We start from the raw sequence: 22,678 nt of genomic DNA, 5'->3' as shown, positions 1-22,678 counted from the left end.
GTAATGTGGTAATTGTCAACAATATAAAATTACTGTTGTATATGCAGATAAGTTTTATTTTGAGCATTATATGTGTAGGTACGTTATGTACATATATTCTTAAAATAAGGAAAGCCTTAAATAATGGATCATTCGCTAAGTCTCTGCATAATGAACAGATTACTGTATGCTACAGTACTTGTATATTTAGAAGCACTCTACTGTATTCATCTAAGCTCAAAGACAGGGAGCACTTTTAGCTTGGAATGATTAAAGCAAGCCAAATGAAGGTGATAAATATGAATGTAATGCAAAACACAAGAGTCTCATATCCTCTCATTCAATTCGGGTCCCAAAGTTTCCATAGAGCCATGTATTGTACTGCTTTTCCAGATATTCTCAAAATTCTCATTTAACTGTTTCTTAATAAACTTATCTAAAATCCCTCTTCCTTGCCTAACCGTGCACTGTACCTCACCTGTCAATCCTTCATTCACCTGTGTCCCATTTTCAATTAGAAACTGCACAATGCACACTCCATTTTGTACTATACAGTAATAAGTAATATAATGTCCTTGTAATTATTAACCTTCTCTTGTACCTTTACATTTATTCAAAGGTACAATAATAGTATTCTTACCCACTCCCTCTGAACCTTTCCCTCGTCCAGAAGTACCTTGCACACCTTGACTGTTCACTCACACTTTTTCTGTACTGGTTGGCAATACAGTGTATTTATTAATTTTTCTAGGTTGCTTTTACAATGGTGACTGGTTTCATCACGGCTATCCAATGTACCTGGACAACTGCAAAGCACAAGTGTGTTCTGAGGGTAGTTGGATGGAAGTTGATCACTTTGACCCATATTGTGAGTAATTACTAAACACAGCTTTTTCTAAATATGGTAAGGCTGCAGTCGTGAATAATTAGTAGTGTGTGTGTCAATTTAATTGATGGAGAACAATAAATTTATGAACTCACAATTTGAGAAGTTGAGGTGAATTAATTTACTTTCATCATTAACAATTCGAGTTCTACACAATATTTCCAATCTCTCCAGTAAGTTAGGAATTGTTTTAGAAGACTGAACTTGAAAAGAAGAAATTGTAAAGGCATGTTTAATATAACAAGCTAATGCTGAAAAGGAACATTTGGCACTCAGAAACTCATACACCTTGCAATGACAGTAGACCAGACAGTGCATTTTGATTAAAGTACAACTGAAATATTTTATATAAAACAATGAACAAGAAAGTTACAAGAATATGCCTTTGAAAATAAAAAGGAAAGTGACTATTATAAAGTTTAAGTTCTTTTGGACAGAGTGAGAATCATTTTCTTTTCAGTTACCAGAGGTCTTTCAGAATGTTTGATAAACCTGTTTCAATCCAGTTTTTTTATTTTAGAAGTGCTGTGTAGTACATAACTTCTTCGCTTTTAGTATTTCTTACTTTTTTATTTGAAATAATCCTTGGATAAATCCCTTACTTACCTCCCTGATGAAAATTGTATGTTGTTGAGAGAGAGTATTTGTGTGAGTTTGCCAAAGAAGGAGTTAGCAGTCATGAAGAAAGCATCTCTTTTGAAATGTAATATATGGAAGAAAGGGAAAAGGTAACATATTTAGAAGAAAATATTTCGAGTACACTGCATGACTTCCAATGTAGCAGGAACACCAGTCACCATAAATATTTAGTCATTAATAAAATTTCTTGATCAGTTATTGACATTTTCACATAGCTCTGGTCTTACGATTGATCTCCGAGGTCTTGTACTATATACAGTAATGCGCATGATTTATATACCTATGCAACTTGATATTTGCTATTCCCATTTTCAAAACACCTTACTCTCTGTTCATCAATTACTGCAGAAATATCAATTTAGCAGATTTCTGTACCTACCAGCTATATTATCATGATTATGGTTTGCTTTGCTACTACAGTATTTGTGATTCATCTTTTGACAAATTAATTAATGTATTAAGTGTAAATTACAGGTTATTTTATGTCAGGTACTGTACTTTGTGGAATTGCTGTTAGCTGTATCCAGAAAATATTGGGTGCAAGCTATTTTATAAATATTGTAGTGGTGCTGTCAGTTCCCATCATTAACAAACTTACAAAATAACAATATGCAAATCATGAGAGCTAGATAAATTTCAGGTTAAAGCCAGAGAATCCGCATACAGTAAACCTTGTAGGGTATCAATATAAAAACAAAATTAGAAATATGGCTATCAACAGTTTTTAATATTACTGTAGACTGTATCTTTGTTCATCACTGTATAAGCCAATATTCTTCTTTTAGTTCATTATGTGAGATATTGGACAGTAAACAATGTCCTCAAAATGTTAAATATATTAGTAACTTTTACTGATAATGCATTGAATATTAGCATTGATATGCATGGTTATTCCATGTATCCTTTTTTCTATTTAATAGGTTGTTCTGACATATACTATAAACTACAGTACGGCATAATCAGTACAGTTGGTTGGGACACCTATACAGAGACCACGTCTGGAGAGAGTATTAGGACTACAGCACAGAAGATTAATACATTCCCAGACACATCCACTACAGGAGGCATACCACTGGCAAGAAGTAGACGTGGAATAGATTGGGAATATATATATTATTATCAGTATCATTATGAATTCCCATGGTGGTATGATAATAACGGCAATACAAGCTGGTATGAAGAATACTTTGAAAGCCGGAACGAATTAAAAAAGGATAACCTAGCTTTGAATGGTATCGCTTACACAGGCAGCTGTGAACAATTAGTTTGCATTGGTCGAGACCACATCAACAGGACAGGAGCAATTCATCCAAGGTGTGAGTATTTCAATTTGAACTGGAGCAGCTTCATTCAATCTTACTAACGAAGTAATGTGGTAATTGTAAACATGAAATAAATATACCATAGTATGTACAGTATATGCAGCTAAGTTTTATCTTATGCATTAGATATGTAGGTATGTACTGTACATATATTCTTGAAATAATGTAAGTCTTAAATAATGAATCACTCACTACCAGTCTCTGCATAAGGAACTAATTTTATATTTTGAAGTACTCTACCGCATTCACCGAAGCTCAAAGGAAGGGAGCACTTTTAGCTCAGAATGATTAAATCAAGCCAAGTCAGGGTCAGGCAATACATATGATTGTGATGCAAAACGCTAGGGTCTCATATCCTCTCGTTCAATTCAGGTCCTAAAGTTTCCACAGAGCCATGTATTGTACTGCTTTTCTAGATATTCTCAAAATCCTCATATAACTGATTCTTAATAAACTTGTGATCTAAAATCCCTGTTCCTTGCCTAAACCCACACTGTACTTCACCTGTCAATCCTTCATTCACCTGTGTCCCATTTTCAATCAGAAGCTGTAACATGCACACTTTATTTTGTATTAATAAGTAATATACCTCTTGTAATTATTAACCTTCTCTTCTACCTTTACATTTATTCAAATATACAATAAACAGTATTCTCACCCACTCCCTCTGAACCTTTCCCTCATCCAGAAGTACCTTGCACACTTTGACTGTTCACTCTCACACTTTTTCAGCAGTGGTTGGCAATACAGTGTATTTATTAATTTTTCTAGGTTGCTTTTTCAATGGTGACTGGTATCATCACGGATATCCAATGTACCTGGACAACTGCAAACCACAAGTGTGTGCAGAGGGTAGTTGGGTGGAAGTTGATCACTTGGACCAATATTGTAAGTAATTGCTAAACAAAACTTTTTCTAAATGTGGTAAGGCTGCAGTCATGAATAATTAGTAGTGTGTGTGTCAATTTAATTACTGGAAAACAATGAATTTATGAACTCACAATTTGAAAAGTTAAAGTTAATTAATTTACTTCCATCATAAACAAGAGTTCTACACAATATTTCAAATCTCTCCAGTAAGTTAGGAATTGTTTTGGAAGACTTAAGCTTGAAAAGAAGAAACTATAAAGTCATGTGTAATACAAAAAGCTACAGTAATGCTGAAAAGGAATATTTGGTGCTTAGGAACTCACACCTTGCAATGACAGTAGACCAGACAGTGCATTTTATTAAGGTACAACTGAAATATTTTATATAAAACAACGAACAAGTAAGTTACAAAGGAAAGTTACTTTTAAGTTTACAAGTTCTTGTGGACAAAGCGAGAATCATTTTCTTTTCAGTGTCATTTTCAGTTACCAGAGGTCTTTCAAAATGTTTGATAAACCTGTTTCAATCCAAAGTTATACATTTCAGAAGTGCTGTGTAGTACATTACTTCTATACTTTTAGTATTTCTTACTTTTTATTTGAAATAATCCTTGGATAAATACCTTACTTATCTCCCTGATGAAAACTGTATGGACTTGAGAGAGAGAGAGAGAGAGAGATATATATATATCATAATATATGGAAGAAAGGGAAAAGTCAGTACTGTATATTTCAAAGAAAATATCATCTTCTGCTACATTGGAAGTCAGGATCAATGTAGCAGGAACACCAGTTACCATCAATATTCAAATATTAATAAAGTTTTTTATCAATTCTTGACATTTTCACATAGCTCTAGGCTTATGATTGATCTCCAAGGCCTTGTACTATATAATGCACATGGTTTATATACCTATGCAACTTGATGTTTGCTATTCCCATTTTCAAAACACCTCACTCTCTGTTTATCAATTACTGCAAAGTATATCTTAGTTTAATCAGACCACTGAGCTGATTAACAGCTCTCCCAGGGCTGGCCCGAAGGATTAGATTTATTTTACGTGGCTAAGAACCATTTGGTTACCTAGCAACGGGCCCTACAGCTGCAGAAATATCTATTTAGCAGACTTCTGTACTTACCAGCTATATTATCATGATTGTTTTGCTTTGCTACTACAGTATTTGTGATTCATCTTTAGATAAATCTATTAATTAATCTATTATGCATAAAGTACAGGTTATTTTAGGTCAGGAACTTTGTGGAATTGCTGTTAGCTGTATCTACAAAATATTGAGTGCAGGCTATTTTATAGGGTTTTTGTTATGAAAAGGTCAGACCCATAGAGCACCTATTTAAGTTGAGGTGCTAAATATTTAATATTGTAATGAGTGCTAAATAAATTTCAGGTTAAAACCATAGAATCCACATAAATCTTGTAGGGTATTATCATTATAAAAACTAATTCGAAATACAGGTACGGCTATCAACAATTTGGATATTACTGTAGAGAATATCTTTATTCATTACTCTATAAGCCAACATTCTTCTTAGTTCATTATGTTAGATACTGGACTATAAACCATGTCCTCAAAATTTTAAATATACTGTATCAGTAACTTTTACAGACAAAGTGAACATTAGCATTAATATGGATGCTTATTCTGTGTATTGTTTTTTCTATTTAATAGGTTGTTCTGACATATACTATAAACTACAATATGGCATAATCAGCACAGTTGTTTGGGACACCTATACAGAGACCACGTCTGGAGAGAATATAATGACTATGTCACAGAAGACGAATACATTCTCAGGAACATCCACTACAGGAGGCATAACACTGGCAAGAAGCAGACGTGGGATATACTGGGAAAATATATATAATTATAATTTCCCTTGGTGGTTTGATAATAACGGCAATACAAGCTGGTATGAAGAATACGCTGGAAGCCAGAATGAACTAAAAAAGGATAACCTTGTTTTGAATGGTATTGCTTACACTGGCAGCTGTGAAAAATTAGTTTGCATTGGTAAAGACCACATCAACAAGACAGGAGAATTTCACCCAAAGTGTGAGTATTTTGACTAGATTTTGTTTTAAGCTGAGTACTTACACTGCATCTTGGTATCTTAGTATATTGTTCATTGAAAATCTGAAGCAAATAATACTGAATATGTAGATAAATTTAATTCTGCGCTTACATAAGCATGTGTATAAATAAGTCCTGAAAATGAAGCCTTCAATAATGCACTCATCAGCAGACTCTCTGCATAATGAATAGAGTTGGCTACTGGACAAACTTGTATTTGTTCCTACGGAAATAAAAACCACTGCCTTTTATACAGGAGTATTCTTCAGAGCGAGCTGGATCAGTGAACTCAGTAATAAGGCAGATACATGGTGGGTCATGGGGATAAGTGAGGAATACCTCTCACTCACTTACCTACATTAACTTCTTTTTCTTTGGCTATCAACTTTAGTTGAGTTTTTTTTTTTTTTTTTTTTTTTTTTTTTTTTTTTTGAGAAGTCTTCAGAGGTTTGAAAGATTAGTTCCTTTATCCCTTCTATTTTTATCATTAATGAACCCTCATTGTAATTTCAGCAGTGTTGCAATTGTAGAGATAGTATTGCTGTTGGGTGATGATAAGTAGAAGAGGTATTAGTCAAATGTTGGCCTACCTCTTTCCCTTGACTACTGAAGTCCTTCCCACTCCTTCCCTGATTACACCACTTCTGAGGAGAGGTACGTTATCACGGGATGTGGGGATTATAAACAATCCCTTATGTGTCGTCTGTAAAGTCTGCTGTTGGCTGCACCCTTATGGTGTCTTGGGTACCTAATACATCTGCTGTTGCTGCAACACTTATGTTACCTCCTTGTGCTGTAGCTACTGTGAACTCTATGTTGTTGGGTCTACCGGCAGTCTTCCTTCCAAGGACATACTGCAACATCTTGAGGGAGGAAGCTAGACCCATCACCTCCTCTTCATGTTCAAGCTTTCCTCCACCACCTCGTCTCTCCTCCTCTCTTGTGAGAGGAGGAATAGAAGTCCAAGGTCTCTCACAAAAAGTCCTTTGGGTTTCTCGCGGCCACTATTCCTTTTTGAAGGAAGGCAGAGGCTCATGGATATCTTTAGGTGATTGTTTTAGTCTGTGGCAGGGCAGGCATAGGCCATCCCTTACCTACACACTTAGACAACTGAGACAAGGCTATGTCTTGTGTAATTCTAAGGGCGCTGGGTCCCAAGACTGACCACTCATGGGTGCAGGGGGAGAGGGGACCCATGTCTGAGGAGACATATAGGGATGGGATTACTCACAACCGATTTCTTTGGCATGGTGCAAAGTGCCAGGTTTTCTTGGGGTTCAAAGGGGAAGCCAGTACTATCTGCCTGCTAGGCTACTGCACACCTTTCGGGGTTTGCACAGTACCAAGCACTCTCTTTAGGGGAGACCCTGTGGAGCTCTTCCTTCTGTGTCTTTTCAGAAACTCGACAGAACCTGTACTTCAGAGATTACCAGGGATACACACCTTGTTTGGGTTATACAGCCTTGCTTGTAAGTGGTATACAAGCTGGTTTGCAAATAACCCTTCCTACTTTGTTTCCTTGAAGTTCACCTAGTTCAAACAATCCAGCCTGTTTGTTAGGTGCGTGGTCGATCTTCCAATTGTGCATACACCATGGTTGGAAAGTTCAAAATGCCTCTTTTTTGGGATACACCAGCTTCAGGGATTGTGTAGTGGTGTGCATACACAGCAGTGCATGTGCACTTTCCTGCTCACCTGGAGAATGAAGCAAACAACTACAGAAGCTGAGAAAGTCTATGGACTGGTGAACCACATTTCACTAACTCTCCCAAGTGGGAGTAGAGTCCAGCGACCTTAAATGTCTCCACACTTACATTAACTCTTCTTCCCTGCCTTTCCAAACAAGCATGGTTCATTCAACACCACATCCTCCTTTCAGTGTGCATACAGTCGTCAGATTAAATGGAAGTTGGTTTACTGGTGGTGTATGACACCTTTTATAGTACTTTGAGTGCTTCATGTGCTGCCATGTTACATAATAGTGCCTTTTGCAGCTCTTTGAAGTGGCCCTTTATTAGCCTAAACTTTATCATGCATAGACATACAGATGTTTGTGCTATGATTCTTTATGGGAGATGTTCTATTTGGAAGTCGATGTATTTTCTACTACTATTTCTTTAGCACGATGTATTTTCTACTACTATTTCTTTAGCAACATTCACTAAAGGGTGTGAAGTCCCTGCCTGCATGAATTAGGGTAGAAGAGACTCTTTAGCATTAGCAGTAACACTTCTAGGAGGAGCATACTCTGAAATCAAGTCAGAGGGTGAAAGGGTTCCTTTAGCCTTGGTAGGCAACCCTTCCAGGAGATGGTTACTCGGAATATAAAACTAGTTTACCAACCTTGAACTGTACCATAGCCATTGTACCATGGCCTTCCCTTACTCTTAGGTTTGAGTTCAGCACAGCTTGAAGATACAGTCATTTTTCCCCTGTTTTGTTCACTTTCCTGTTTTTTCAAAAAGTGTGTAGGGCAGCCTGATGAAAAAGTAATTGTTGCCTGGTGGGTTATAAGGACAGTGCCTTCTTCTTTACTTAACCTTTTCCTTCTCAGCTTCTCAAATTTCTAAATCCATCCTGACTGCCCTCCCCAAGTTTGTTGTGTCAGACCGGGCAGGTTTCTGTTTTGCCTTGCATAGTGTCCTGGCTCCACCTTGTCAACCAGTTGCTTCTGGCACATTTTTAATGACATGGTCAATTTTACACATCCTTAATGAAAACATTGTAAACATTTGTTGTTGATTTTGTTGTTTCTTGTCCTAAACTTAACCCCTGGGCCTGCTACTCATTGCTGTAATAAAAATTGCAGAGTACTTTACACTTTACTCAAATATTCAAGGCTTAAGGCCAGATTTTTGATCTCAGAGTTGTGTCCATTAACTATGATGTGATGTTTTTATCTGAGAAACTTGTAAAAAGCAAACTAGTCAAAGGTGAATTTTTAATCCCAGGGTTTGATGGCCCTGACTTCATTTATCATTGTAACATCCCAAGGTATGGCTGTATACACTAGGTCTGGACAACCTGTTTATCGTCAGCAAAATAGTGTAGCTGCTATAAAGATTTTTGTTATAAGGTTTCTAGTAAGTTCTGCATTGTTTATGTACCTGCTCTTTAATGCAATCCAAATACTGATGATTCTGTATATGACCCTCTCTTGGAGAGGATTAGTATGGGTCAGTCACAAGATTCAAAAGCTTCATTTGCTATTTGTGGAGAATCAATGCAAAGCAAAATAAGTGGCTTAATTGAAACTCCACAGATTAACACAGAATCCACAGATGATAGCAGAGCATATCCAAAGTAACTGGGTAGATTGTAGAACAATGGGACTACCTCCAAACAAAACGTTAGGTTTGTTTACGTCTGCGGAACCTGCCCCATCAATCTGCAGTATTTTCATTTTACTGTATTTTCATGACTAAACACATTTTTTATAAAAAATTAATTACTAATTTTCAGATATTAATATTAATGTAAACACAGCAAAATATCAATAAAATTTTTCTAAAAATATTTCCACCCCAAAACCACCCCTAGAAATTCCAAACGCAAAGCTCACAAAAAGGAAAATTCATATTGGGAAACTGAAATACCTAGGCACAATGCTACTTGATATGCTATTGGCTGGCATTTGCAAAGCAGCCAATCCAGAAGCACCATTCATTTTCCTTGGTGCTGATTGGCTGTGTACCCCCGAAGACTTTCTCTCTTGAAGTTGTATACGTATGTACTGTGGAGCCCCATCTCTGCCACTTCAAAGCATATACTTCCACTGTTTGAGTGTTTCATTTGTGTATGTCTACTTTCCACATCTTTGTTTGTAGTGTAAATCTGTGTATCATGTCCTAAGATGCCTCCTAAATGCCCTGCTCCAAGGCTTCTGGCAAAGCCTAAGCGCCAGAGGAAGGTCATGACACTCCAGAAGGTAGGGCTTCTGGATATGTTGAAGGAAGGGAAAAGTTATGCCGCAGTAGCCCGTCATTATGGTGTGAATGAGAGTACCATCAGTACATCAAGAAGAAGGCCGAGATAAAGGAAGGCCGTGAGTGTTAGCTCTATGGTGGTGTCAAAGTTTCCACTGTGAGTGATAAGAGCATCATGAGGATGGAGTCGGCCTTGGCCTTTTAGATCACAGACTGCAGTAAGAAGATCCTCCTCGACACCAACACCATTTACGAGAAGGCACAACTACTCTACCAGCAGTTTTCAACTGTTACAGAAGGCGGCAATGTACATGAAGCAGACTTCTTAGGCTTCGATGAACCCACCGAAGAAGAGGATGGTTTTTGGGCCCGCAAGGGGTGGTTCCACCTTTTTCAGAAGCGGCATTGGCAGACATGGAAGCAGTGGTGAAATATCCCGAGACATTCAAGAAAATCATCAGGGACAAGGGCTACCATCCACAACAGGTGTTCAATATGCTTACCTTCATTATGTGTGCCAATGCTGCTGGCTTCATGCTGAGACCAGGCCTCATTTACATGGCTGCAAACCTCAGGGCCCTCAGGAATAAGATTAAGCACATGCTGCCTGTGTTTTGGATGCACAACCCCAAAGCTTTGGATCACCAAAGTTCTTACGTCTGCTGGTTCATTCTGAGCTTCACCCCTCAAGTTAAGGATTACCTCAACAACTTGTGCATGGAGTTCAAGGTGTTGCTGATTATGGATAATGCTGGTGGCCACCTCTGGATCTTTATTACGAGGAGTCCAACTCGAGTTCCTCCCCTGCCAACACCCCATCTCCTCCAGCCTATGGACCAGGGCGTGAACCATGCCTCCAAGACACTCTACACCCAGAACTCCCTCGAGCTCATTGTGAATGAAATGGGCACTGACAGTCCATTTACACTGAAGAAGTATTGGCATAAATTCACAATTGCCACATGTCTGACCATCATCAGCCAAACAGTGAAAGATATGAAGGAGACCCCTAACACATGCGTGTGTGTATTCACGATTATAAAAGCTTCTCTTCTGAAGAAATTCAACATTCAGCTATTGATAACGCAGTCCAATTGGCAAGGATGCTTGATGGAGAAGGCTTCAATGACATCACTGAGGATGAAGTTCACCCTCACTGATGTCCACTCTGACCCCCTGATAGACCAGGATTTGGAAGAGTAAACGAAGTCTGCCAACAAAGACGAAGACATGCCAGGTTCAGGGGATGGGGACAAGGAGGATGAGGGCCTGTCTTTGGAATGTCTGTCCCAACTTGAGAGGATGGTCAAGGAGATGCAGGAGTTGATTCTGGCAAGGATCCTTTATATGGAAGCTCCATAAAGTTCACAAATGGCCTTGATGTAGCAATGGCGCCCTATAATAATGCCCTCACCAGCATGAAGCAGCAGCAACAGTAGCTGCCTATCACCATGTTTCTCGAGCAGATGAAGAAGGACCCTCCAAAACCTCCCAAAACCCCTGAAGAAGTGCTTGAAGAAGGAGAAGAGGCACCCCAGAGGAGATGTAACTCCTCTGCTTTGCTGTGCAGTCATATCTTCACTGTCATTCATCGTATTGCACAGCTAATTCATCATCTTCAACCAACATTCATCACTGGTGAGTACCTGTATGATTTACGTAATCTTGAACTTCTCATTATTTCGTATATTTTTTCCAATGCATATTTAAATACTGTATTTAGGTACAGTACTTAATTTTGGTGCTGTCAAAATGTTTGCAAGCTTCCCTTTTTTCATGATGACCTTTTCAGAAAAAAGTTCCTGACAATTATTCAAAAAGAATTCCCAGCGTTGAACATTAAAATCGTTCCAAAAATCCATTAACGATTGGATCTCTGTTCAAAACGAAAGACCGCCTTAGTCCTCTTCTAAAATCTAATATTATTTATAAATATACGTGCCTGAGATGTGATCATGGGACTTATGTGGGTTGTACGAGGAGGTTACTCAAAGTGAGAATCGATTCTCACGGGGACGTAAGTTTTAAAACAGGCAGTAGATTAAGAAATCCCAAACAGTTAAATATTAGGAACCATTCTAAGTTCTGTAAAACATATATTGATGATAAGTACTTTATAATTATAGGTCAAGTACATAATGAAAACGACCAAACAATCATGGAGTCCATTATGATAAAAAAAGATAGTTCCAGCCTTAAATACACAATCCTCCTCTGTTCAGTTGTTTATCACCTAAGGTGCGTTGTTTGTTTTTACGAAACTCTTTCAGTCACTGCCCGTACTTTGCGAGGATAAGGTGCAGAATGGCCATATTTTTTTAGTGTTTCATGTAATTTTACTGTTTTTAAAATCTTACAGATATTTTGTACACATTTTTAATGTTTAGTATAATTTCCTGTTTTAAGATTTTCATAAATTATTTTAAAGTTTTCTACATGCTGATGTTCATTAAATTTTATTAATGGATTATGCAATGTTTAGTTTTAAAGTTTGTTTGAATCTTTATTATAGCCTTGATGATGCGGCTATGAGTCGTGAAACGTTGGCAAAGTAAATGTACCTGAGTACAATGCCTTTTCCTTTGGTTCCCATGATGAGATGTACCAGAGCTGCAGCTCCATCTTCTAAGGATATATATACGTGTCTATATGTATATATTTATATATATCTATATATATACAGGCAGTCCCCAGTTTACGACAGGGGTTCTGTTCTTACGCCGCGCCGTAAACCGAAAAATCGTCGAAAATAGTCACAAATACGAAGAAAACCTTACTTTTAATGCTTTTGGTGCTTTGAAAATGATGAATATATATAAATATATATATATGTACACATATATATATATAGCCACATATTAGCATATATATATATATATATATATATATATATATATATATATATATATATATATATATATATATATATATATATATATATATATGTAGAATCTACTGGTCACTTTTACTGACACATATGTAATTTAATAGCCACAATGCCCTCTAAATTTTGAATTCTTTCGCACTTTTTCGGATGTGCTTGTAACTACGAAGCCATACATCCAGACGCAAGAAATTGAAGACTGACTGCCGGGTCGGGACACGAACCACTCCCCGCCTTAAAACCACAAGAAGGTGACGTTGCCGACCTGACCACACACACACAAACACACACACACACACACATATATATATATATATATATATATATATATATATATATATATATATATATATATATATATATATATATAGCCATATATGTATATATATATATATATATATATATATATGTATATATATATATATATTGCTATATATATATATATATATATATATATATATATATATATATGTATATATATATATATATATATGTATATATATATATATATATATATATATATATATATATATATATCCATATATATATATGTATATATATATATTATATATATATATATATATATATATATATATATATATATATATATATACGTATATATATATATATATATATATATATATGTATATATATATATATATATATATATATATATATATATATGTATATATATATATATATATATATATATACTATATATATATATATATGTATATATATATATATATATATATATATATATATATATATATATATATATATTATATATGTATATATATATATTATATATATATATATATATATATATATATATATATATATATATATATATATATATATATGTATATATATATATTATATATATATATATATATATATATATATATATATATATATATATATATATATATATATATATATATATATATATATATATATTATATATATATATATATATATATATATATATATATGTATATATATATATATTATATATATATATATATATATATATATATATATATATATATATGTATATATATATATATATATATATATATATATATATATATATATATATATATATATATATATATATATATATACATGTATTTATATTGTAAAGATTAGCCCCAAAATACGCTATGAAAACCGCCCTAAAAGCTGCTTTGATATTGGCCTTAGATAGGCCTCTGTCTACTTTGAACCTGGGAGGAGTCCTGGCTACTGGATCCGGTTAGTTTGAACCAGTGAAAGTCCTGGGTATAAGGGCTCAGGAATATAATAGTTTGGGGACAGTAATCTGGCTTTGCACTGTTTTCTTTGGTACAGAAAGATGCAAAATACCATTTCTATGAGATAGCAGCATGCCCTGGGTCAGGACATCGGCCCCCCCTACCCCTGTCCAGAAGCAATAAAAGGTTGCTAGTTTAAGCCGAGGAGTCACGTCTCGGCGGTCTTGCCCTCTGCCCTCCATTCAGCTCGCCGCCACATGGAGCCCATCGCCGCCCTTTGTGCCCCGTGTTCCATTCCACGTGGCCTTAGAAGACTGCAAGGGGGATTGCAAGTCTCCAAACGCGAAGGATACTCAACGGCGGCCTTCCCATCATCCCACGGCGCCTTTTCCGCCCCAACCTACGATTAGAAGAAATACTTTGGAGAAGGAGGCCCTCTGTCCACGTCCCCACATGTGGTCCTCGGCAGAAGACGTCGTCATCCCTACGCCCCTACAATGTGGTAATGTACCCCAGAAACGAGTTGCTAGTCACGATTGCTTAGCCCTTTTACATTTATTAATTTCTGGGCCGATAACTTTGTGTCCCTGCTATCCCTTGGTTCAAGCCAGGCCCATGTGTTCACAGCTTCTTTCCTCTGAGTCACAAGTAACACCTCGGGGGATCCTTGGCGCCTTCAGTGCACCCCTGAGTAATTCAATCCCAAAATTCCAGCAATAGATGTGTAACGTGGGACCTAATATCGTTTCAGACAGACGCCTGTAGCAGAATTATCCTTGGTCCGTGTTCCTGGCATTCCCAAGTTCCCCCCCTTCGGGAGGACTTCTGCGGCAGTAATTTACCGTGTTCTCAGTTAAATTTCCCTTTGATCTTGTGTGCTATCAAATATAACTATTTTTATAACCACGTGTTTCACGCACTCCCCATTGAGAAGGAGCCCTCCGCTCCGTGTACTGCTTTTTTTTGTTTGTGTTTTATATGTCCTGGGTATCTTACAAGGCCATTTTAGAGTAAAGTAAAAATTGTGGAGTCATAAGATCCACCTGCACCAGGAAACATATAAAAATGGCGACCTGACCAGTGATTCTCGTAATGATTGCATCCCCCCTCTCTCCCCTTTGTTGTTTGTGTTGCAATTTGTGAAATCAGCAATTAGCTCAGCTAAGCTGGATACGAGACAGATTACGAACCTTTGAAAAGCCAGCGCAACAGGCCAAGGAAATTCTGCGTAAGTAAACTGTGTTTATTTAGCGTAGGACCTTTAAAAACGTGACTAGCCCTAGAAATTTTTTTATAGTAGGGCGCATGTCCGAGAAAACGAGAGAGAGAATCGCCGAAACTTAGCTTTGGAAGCCTTTGCACGTGGCTTGCATGCCATTCAATTAGGTTATATAGGTGATAAATCATTAAAGGAATAGTGCATATCCCTCCTGTAGAAACGAGTGATTTCGAAACCGAATCATTAGATAGGCGAGAGACCTCGACGGAAACCCACGTGTTCAAAAGTCAGATTAGCATTGCTGACTCGTTCCTCTCTCTCGTTTTAGAAATAGGAGCGAAAGCGTATATTATACGCCAAGGACGAAAAGGGTCAACAACCGTTGTCTCTCAGTTTGGGGAAGTCCCCGGGTGTTTACGTCGTTCATTCATTTGGCGCAGACAGCCTTGACCATTCATTCCATGGCCCAGTTAGGAAAACATTTGTTTGTTTGATTTGCTTCGCTCTACCAAATTGTTTTGCATTATTGGGGGTCTGACATTATATGTTCTGTATTGTTCTGTTTTTTTTTGTGTTTGTTTTGTGCTGTTACTACGGCTGCGTGTGTTGCCTATCTGTTGTGATTGTGGGATGGCCCCCCCACCTAATTGCCCTTGAAAATAACACTTCTCCCATAAGTCATTAAAACTAGCACCCTCGCTGATCAGACGTCGTCTGTGCGGAAATTCTAGAGCGCCTATATATTCTATTCTTGTCCCCAATAAATCCGTGTCGTCGGTCCGTTGGTGAGACCAATTCATTTTCCATTCCGTCCCCAAATGAGCCCCTATCAGCCTGCTTCGTCGGTAAATCGGGAGACCAATCATTGCTAATCCTCGTCCCCAATCAGCCCGCTTCGTCGGTAAATCGGGAGACCAATCATTGCTAATTCATCGTCCCCAATCAGCCCGCTCCGTCGGTAAATCGGGAGACCGATCATTGCTAATTCATCGTCCCCAATCAGCCCGCTCCATCGGTAAATCAGGAGACCAATCATTGCTAATTCATCGTCCCCAATCAGCCCGCTTCGTCGGTAAATCAGAGACCAATCATTGCTAATTCATCGTCCCCAATCAGCCCGCTCCGTCGGTAAATCGGAGACCAATCATCGCTAATTCATCGTCCCCAATCAGCCCGCTTCGTCGGTAAATAGGGAGACCAATCATTGCTAACCATCGTCCCCAATCAGCCCGCTTCGTCGGTAAATCAGGAGACCAATCATTGCTAATCCATCGTCCCCAATCAGCCCCGCTCCGTCGGTAAATCAGAGACCAATCATTGCTAATTCATCGTCCCCAATCAGCCCGCTCCATCGGTAAATCGGGAGACCAATCATCACTAATTCATCGTCCCCAATCAGCCCGCTTCGTCGGTAAATCGGGAGACCGATCATTGCTAATTCATCGTCCCCAATCAGCCCGCTTCGTCGGTAAATCGGAGACCAATCATTGCTAATTCATCGTCCCCAATCAGCCCGCTTCGTCGGTAAACCGGGAGACCAATCATTGCTAATTCATCGTCCCCAATCAGCCCGCTTCGTCGGTAAATCAGGAGACCAATCATCACGTAATTCATCGTCCCCAATCAGCCCGCTTCGTCGGTAAATAGGGAAATCATTAACCCATCGTCCCCAATCAGCCCGCTTCGTCGGTAAATCAGGAGACCAATCATTGCTAATCCATCGTCCCCAATCAGCCCGCTCCGTCGGTAAATCGGGAGACCAATCATTGCTAATTCGTCCCCAATCAGCCCGCTCCGTCGATAAATCAGGAGACCAATCATTGCTAATTCATCGTCCCCAATCAGCCCGCTTCGTCGGTAAATCGGGAGACCAATCATTGCTAATTCATCGTCCCCAATCAGCCCGCTTTCGTCGGTAAATCGGAGACCAATCATTGCTAATTCATCGTCCCCAATCAGCCCGCTCCGTCGGTAAATCGGGAGACCAATCATTGCTAACCCATCGTCCCCAATCAGCCCGTTCCGTCGGTAAATCGGGAGACCAATCATACGTCCTTTGGAAAAGGGTCCAAGATTCCCACAGCTCTGGGAAATTAATTCTGTGTGCTACTAGTGTCCTCTCCCGCCTGCAAAATGTCGACACGGTCTCAGCAGAGCGAGGATTTCAAGTTCTTCATGTCCTCAGGGAAGGAACTCGGCCTTTCCGGAGAGAACTAAGAGACTGGGTACAGGAGAGGATGGACGCCATACAGGCAGAACGACAAGCTCAGGAGAGACGAGAAGAAGCCGCAAGGCAGGAACGAGAAGTAGAAAGACAGGCTCAGGAGAGACGAGAAGCAGCAGAGAGACAGGAAAGGGACAAGCAGCGTGCCCATGAACTCGCAATGCTGCAACAGAGTGGCCCTTCGCCTCCCCTGCCCCCAGGGGATGAGTGCCTTCAGCCAGGCTCTGCCTGCATGCCGAAGTGGACAGAGGCCGAGCCAGAGGTGTGGCTCAACAGCGCCGAGACAGTTTTAAAGGCCTGCCCCTGAGTGCAGCCGAACTCTCCCTGGTGTTGGGCAAGTTCCTTGGAGGGGAAGGCCCTGATTGCCTAAAAGCCCTCCCGCCGGAGGAGCAGGAAAATTGGGATGTCGTACACCAGACTATTGCCAAGGCGTGCGAGATAACCCCTGAACGCTGGAGGAGGCGCTGGCGCGGGCTAGTGAAGGAGGCCAATCAAACCTGGGCAGACTGGGCCTACAAGTCCGAAAGTGCCCGTGCCAAATGGTTCGAGTCCGTGGGGGTTACGACCCTCAACGATGCCATCGAACAAATACAGATAGAGAACTTCCTACTCTACACCCCGCCGGCCCTGCCACGCACATCGCCAAGAAGGAGCCCCCACCTTAGCTGATTGCTGCCGAATAGCAGATCTATGGGACACCCATCACCCCAGGAGAGCTTCGCTGCAGCGCAAAATTACGCCACCCGCCTACCTATCGGGTGCCCCTCCAAAGAATGGGCAATCACAGAAGCCCGTTGTGTGCGGGTTCTGTAAAAAGATCGGGCATGCCAAAGAGCAATGCCGCAATAAACCACCCACGTCTCTCTCTCCCGGACAGTCCCCTAATAAAAAGGCCTGCGCGCCTCTGCCGGGGCAGTGCGAAGAGATTTCAGCCAAACCTTTTGCACGGCGTGCAAGGTTTATAAAGCCACTCTTCCTCATGGGCAAAATGCCCTAGAAATAATAAGGCAGGAACTCCCTTAGTCGCCCTGGCAGTAACGAATCCCGAGTCCATAGGCCCTCCTGCCGAGGTCCCATCTATGTGGCACCTCCTCGAGGTAAATACTCAGCACGCCAGGTCAAGGCATTTGACGACTCTGACGCGCAAATTTCCCTCATAAGGAGGGACAAAGTTCCCTATGGAGCTATAATTGACCGACGCAAGCTCGTCACCATTGAGGGCATAAACGAGTTTAAGATGATCCTCCTACAGTCAACTGAGGGTCACCCGACCCCAAAGAGCCAGGACCCTTCGTCTCGCCGTAGCGAAACACATTCCAGGAGGCTATGACGTCCTCCTGGGCCAAGACTTTGCGTCCCCTTTGCAGCCACAACCATTCTGAAAACAATCCCCATTCCCCAATAAATCATCAAAATCCGAGTCCAGTGCCCGGCACGGCTGAGGCCTCAGCCAGATCTCCCTTCAGGAGAATCTCGGCCTTCAACTCCTCTGCCAGTGCCCCTTCGGCGCACTGAGCAGTGCCAGTCTCCGTCCGTCCAGACAGACGAGACCACCACCACATCGCCACCAGCGCCAGTGCCAATGTCAGTGCCTGAGCTGGTCACCCCTGCATGCAAGTCGACCCCGCCCCCTCCGGCCGTCCCCTCTCTTATGCCGCCCGCCGCAGATTCCTCCGCGAGTCATGATTCTGCCCCGCCTTCCTGGGCCGATGAACTCTGCGATCTGCGCCCGGTTAATGTCCAAGATGGCGAACAAAATTCCTGGGTCAGTTGTCGCGGCAGCTGACCCAGATGGCACCCCTTGCTCAAAGCCCCTTTGGCCTCGGGCCTCCGATTCCCCAGCCAAGGACAACGGTCCAAGGAGGAGAGGTTCAATTGGCGGGTTACCACGGGTGTGGGCGATCGCAGGTAGTCCACAAGGAGCCCTGAGCTCTTCTGGCCCCTGTGCAAACTTGGCATAGGGCCCCTTCTTCATCTTTGAACGTCTTGGCACCTTTCATGCAGGAGAGGATGCCAAGGCCTTCATATCCTCTTCCTTTCCTTTGCAATTTCTATCCCTCATCCTTCTCTATCGATCTTTCCTTCACACTTTCCCTTACTTACCACATTCTAAAATGGCAGTTAATATATGGGATATCCTCCCTTTTAAAATGCACAAATCATTTTATTTTTCAGAAGCAGTAAGAGGGACAGAGTGGGAAGTGGCACGCCCTACGCCCGTCCTTTGGCACAAGGCAGGCGTGTCAACTCTTCCTGAAGGGGTCGCGCCCTTTGGGTTTCTTTTCCCCGCCCTTGGGCTGAGAGTTAGCTCTGACCGTCGTCTGTTGGCGACGGAAGTTAGATAAAGAAGTAAATCATAAATACCTCACTCTGTTATCCTTTATTTTCTACGTATATTATTTACTTTTGCATTTAATCTTTTCTCATTTTTTAACGAATCTCGATTCACAAGACTCCTGCCCTTACGAATTTTAACGTTGCCTTTTTAATCACTGCGGTGCGGCCCGCCCTTTAGTATGAAGTAATATCCTTCGTTTGTTGTTCTGTGTAGTTTCCTTTTTTTTTTTTTTTACATTTTTTTTTGTTGAGTTATCCCTGTGGAGAATGTTAGCCTTGTCCATTTTCCCCTTCATTTGTTTATCCTCCCATTCATACGTCGAGTAGTCTATTTATAGCTTACACCCAAGTTGTAAGCTGCAGATGTAAAAATTTAGCGTCGTTTAAGTTGGCAAATTAAAACCCGCGAATAATCTCTTTGCCTCACAGCTGTCAAGTTCTTGTCCCTTCAGATTAGCGTTCGTGGGAAATATTAGTTAGGCTCGTCGAGCTTATGAACCGTGGGAGGTCGATTGAAAAGAAGAATTGAATTCTATTATTACAATTTTGGTAAAGGGGATATTATTTAAAACCTACAGTGTATTGTCCCGAATGCTGCCTCTTCAAGGCACAACTAATAAAATGCATGTAATCTAGCATTAAGAAATCAGTGGGTTTACATGTGCTTCCTTTTAAATAATGCCTTGTATGTTTTGTGTTTGTTGTTGCTATTTTGTAATTTTGAAGTGTTCTTTGTTTATTTTCGTCTGAGCGCCTTATTACCCCAGTAAAGTAAATCCAATAAAGAATGGGTAGAATCAGTACTTAGGAAGTATTTGAGCAATAATTAAAGCAATAATTAATTTGCAAGTAAGTTCACCCTTTTATTGTATATTCTAAATTGCACTCTGCTCCTAAAGTAAACCTTCAGTTTGTTATTGATCAGTGTGGCAGCAGAGTTTTGCAAATAAAGTAAAGTAACGATTGTAGCAAAGCAGAAGATAGAGTAAAGTCGAACGTTTTCTTCGCTCATTTTTGCTGTTGTCAATATTCGCACCCATTTATAGGTGTGAATATTATCTTGCCAGGGGAGCTGTAAAGATTAGCGCCAAAATACGCTATGAAACCGCGCCCTTCCTGCTTTGCTCGGCCGATAGATAGCCCTCTGTCTACTTTGAACCTGGGAGGAGTTGGCTTGGATCGGATTTTTGAACCAGTGAAAGTCCGGGTATAAGGGCTCAGAAATATAATAGTTGGGGACAGTAATCTGGCTTTGCACCGTTTTCTTTGGTACAGAAAGATGCAAATCGTTTCTATGAGATAGCAGCGTGGCCTGGGTCAGGACATCGGCCCCCACCCCCACCCCTGTCCAGAAGCAATAAAAGGTCAGGGCCAGGCAGCCCTTTCTCACACGCGGTCGCTAGTTTAAGCCGAGTCACGTCTCGGCGGTCTTGCCCTCTGCCCTCCATTCAGCTCGCCGCCACGTGGAGCCCATCGCTGCCCTTTGTGCCCCGTGTTCCATTCCACGTGGCCTTAGAAGACTGCAAGGGGGATTGCAAGTCTCCAAACGCGAGCGGATACTCAACAGCGGCCTTTCCATCATCCCACGGGCGCCCCTTTTCCGCCCCAACCTACGATTAGAAGAAATACTTTGGAGAAGGAGGCCCTCTGTCCACGTCCCCACACGTGGTCCTCGGCAGAAGACGTCGTCATCCCTACGCCCCTACAATGTGGTAATGTACCCCAGAAACGAGTTGCTAGTCACGATTGCTTAGCCCTTTTACATTTATTAATTTCTGGGCCGATAACTTTGTGTCCCTGCTATCCCTTGGTTCAAGCCAGGCCCATGTGTTCACAGCTTCTTTCCTCTGAGTCACAAGTAACATCTCGGGGGATCCTTGCGCCTTCAGTGCACCCCTGAGTAATTCAATTCCAAAATTCCAGCATTGGATGTGTAACGTAGGACCTAATATCGTTTCAGACAGACACCTGTAGCAGAATTATCCTTGGTCCGTGTTCCTGGCATTCCCAAGTTCCCCCCTTCAGGAGGACTTCTGCGGCAGTAATTTACCGTGTTCTCAGTTAAATTTCCCTTTGATCTTGTGTGCTATCAAATATAACTATTTTTATAACCACGTGTTTCACGCACTCCCCATTGAGAAGGAGCCCTCCGCCCTTGTACTGCTTTTTTTTTTGTTTGTGTTTTATATGTTCTGGGTATCTTACAAGGCCATTTTAGAGTAAAGTAAAAATTGTGGAGTCATAAGATCCACCTGCACCAGGAAACATATAAAATATATATACAATATATATTATATACATATGTATATATATATATATATAGGAACACTATACTTCCCTTTTGATGTAAATTATCAATAAAATTTTTGAATCTGAATTTGAATATATATATATATATATATATATATATATATATATATATATATATATATATATATATATATATATATATATATATATATATATATATATATATATATATATATATATATAATATAATATCTATTATATACATTATATATATATATATATATATATATATATATATATATATATATATATATACACACGAGTATATAATAACAGCTCCAACTTCGCCCCTTTGGACACAATATTTCCACCTACATTGGTTATGACGCAACAACTGAGAAACTCCCCCAGTCTCTAGAATATTCTGGATAGTCTCTCTCCAAACAAGGGTATGGACAGGTTGCAAGGCATTCTTAGATATACATATCCCGATAACAATTAAATTCCAGACCCTCTCACTTAGACTTTATTAGTGCAAGGGTGTATCTTAAAGTGAGAATACTAGGATACCACCATGGAGGATACTTTATGCAATCTCACTAGGCACCCTAATTGTACTTACTATAATCGACTTCATAAATGGGATATGGTTTCACTAGGATTTCTTTAGTCAGTGACTGATAAAAGAGAAAAGTGAAAACAGAAGATAAAAGGAGAGATCTAGAACGAGTATCGGCAAGGAATTGTCATCTTCAGACTCACCTTTGGGGAGTTTAGTCAAGATCACTTGCATCTG

General features: G+C 40.0%; 1 protein-coding gene across 1 annotated transcript in view; it reads left to right on the top strand.

Annotated features, from left to right (window-relative positions):
• Positions 1–3,638: 3,638 nt before the first annotated feature.
• The window catches only part of LOC136841982 (uncharacterized), a 35,155-nt gene continuing 16,115 nt past the window's right edge, over positions 3,639–22,678 (top strand). Inside the window, exons 1-2 of the mRNA XM_067109386.1 lie at positions 3,639–3,714; positions 5,385–5,768. Coding sequence (XP_066965487.1) covers positions 3,639–3,714; positions 5,385–5,768 — 460 coding nt within the window. The remainder of the gene's footprint in view (positions 3,715–5,384; positions 5,769–22,678) is intronic.

This window comes from Macrobrachium rosenbergii, chromosome 9 (genome assembly GCF_040412425.1).
Source record: "Macrobrachium rosenbergii isolate ZJJX-2024 chromosome 9, ASM4041242v1, whole genome shotgun sequence".
Lineage (NCBI taxonomy): Eukaryota > Metazoa > Arthropoda > Malacostraca > Decapoda > Palaemonidae > Macrobrachium > Macrobrachium rosenbergii.
The sequence above is the reverse complement of the archived record's forward strand: the minus strand, read 5'-3'. Positions and strand labels throughout refer to the sequence as shown.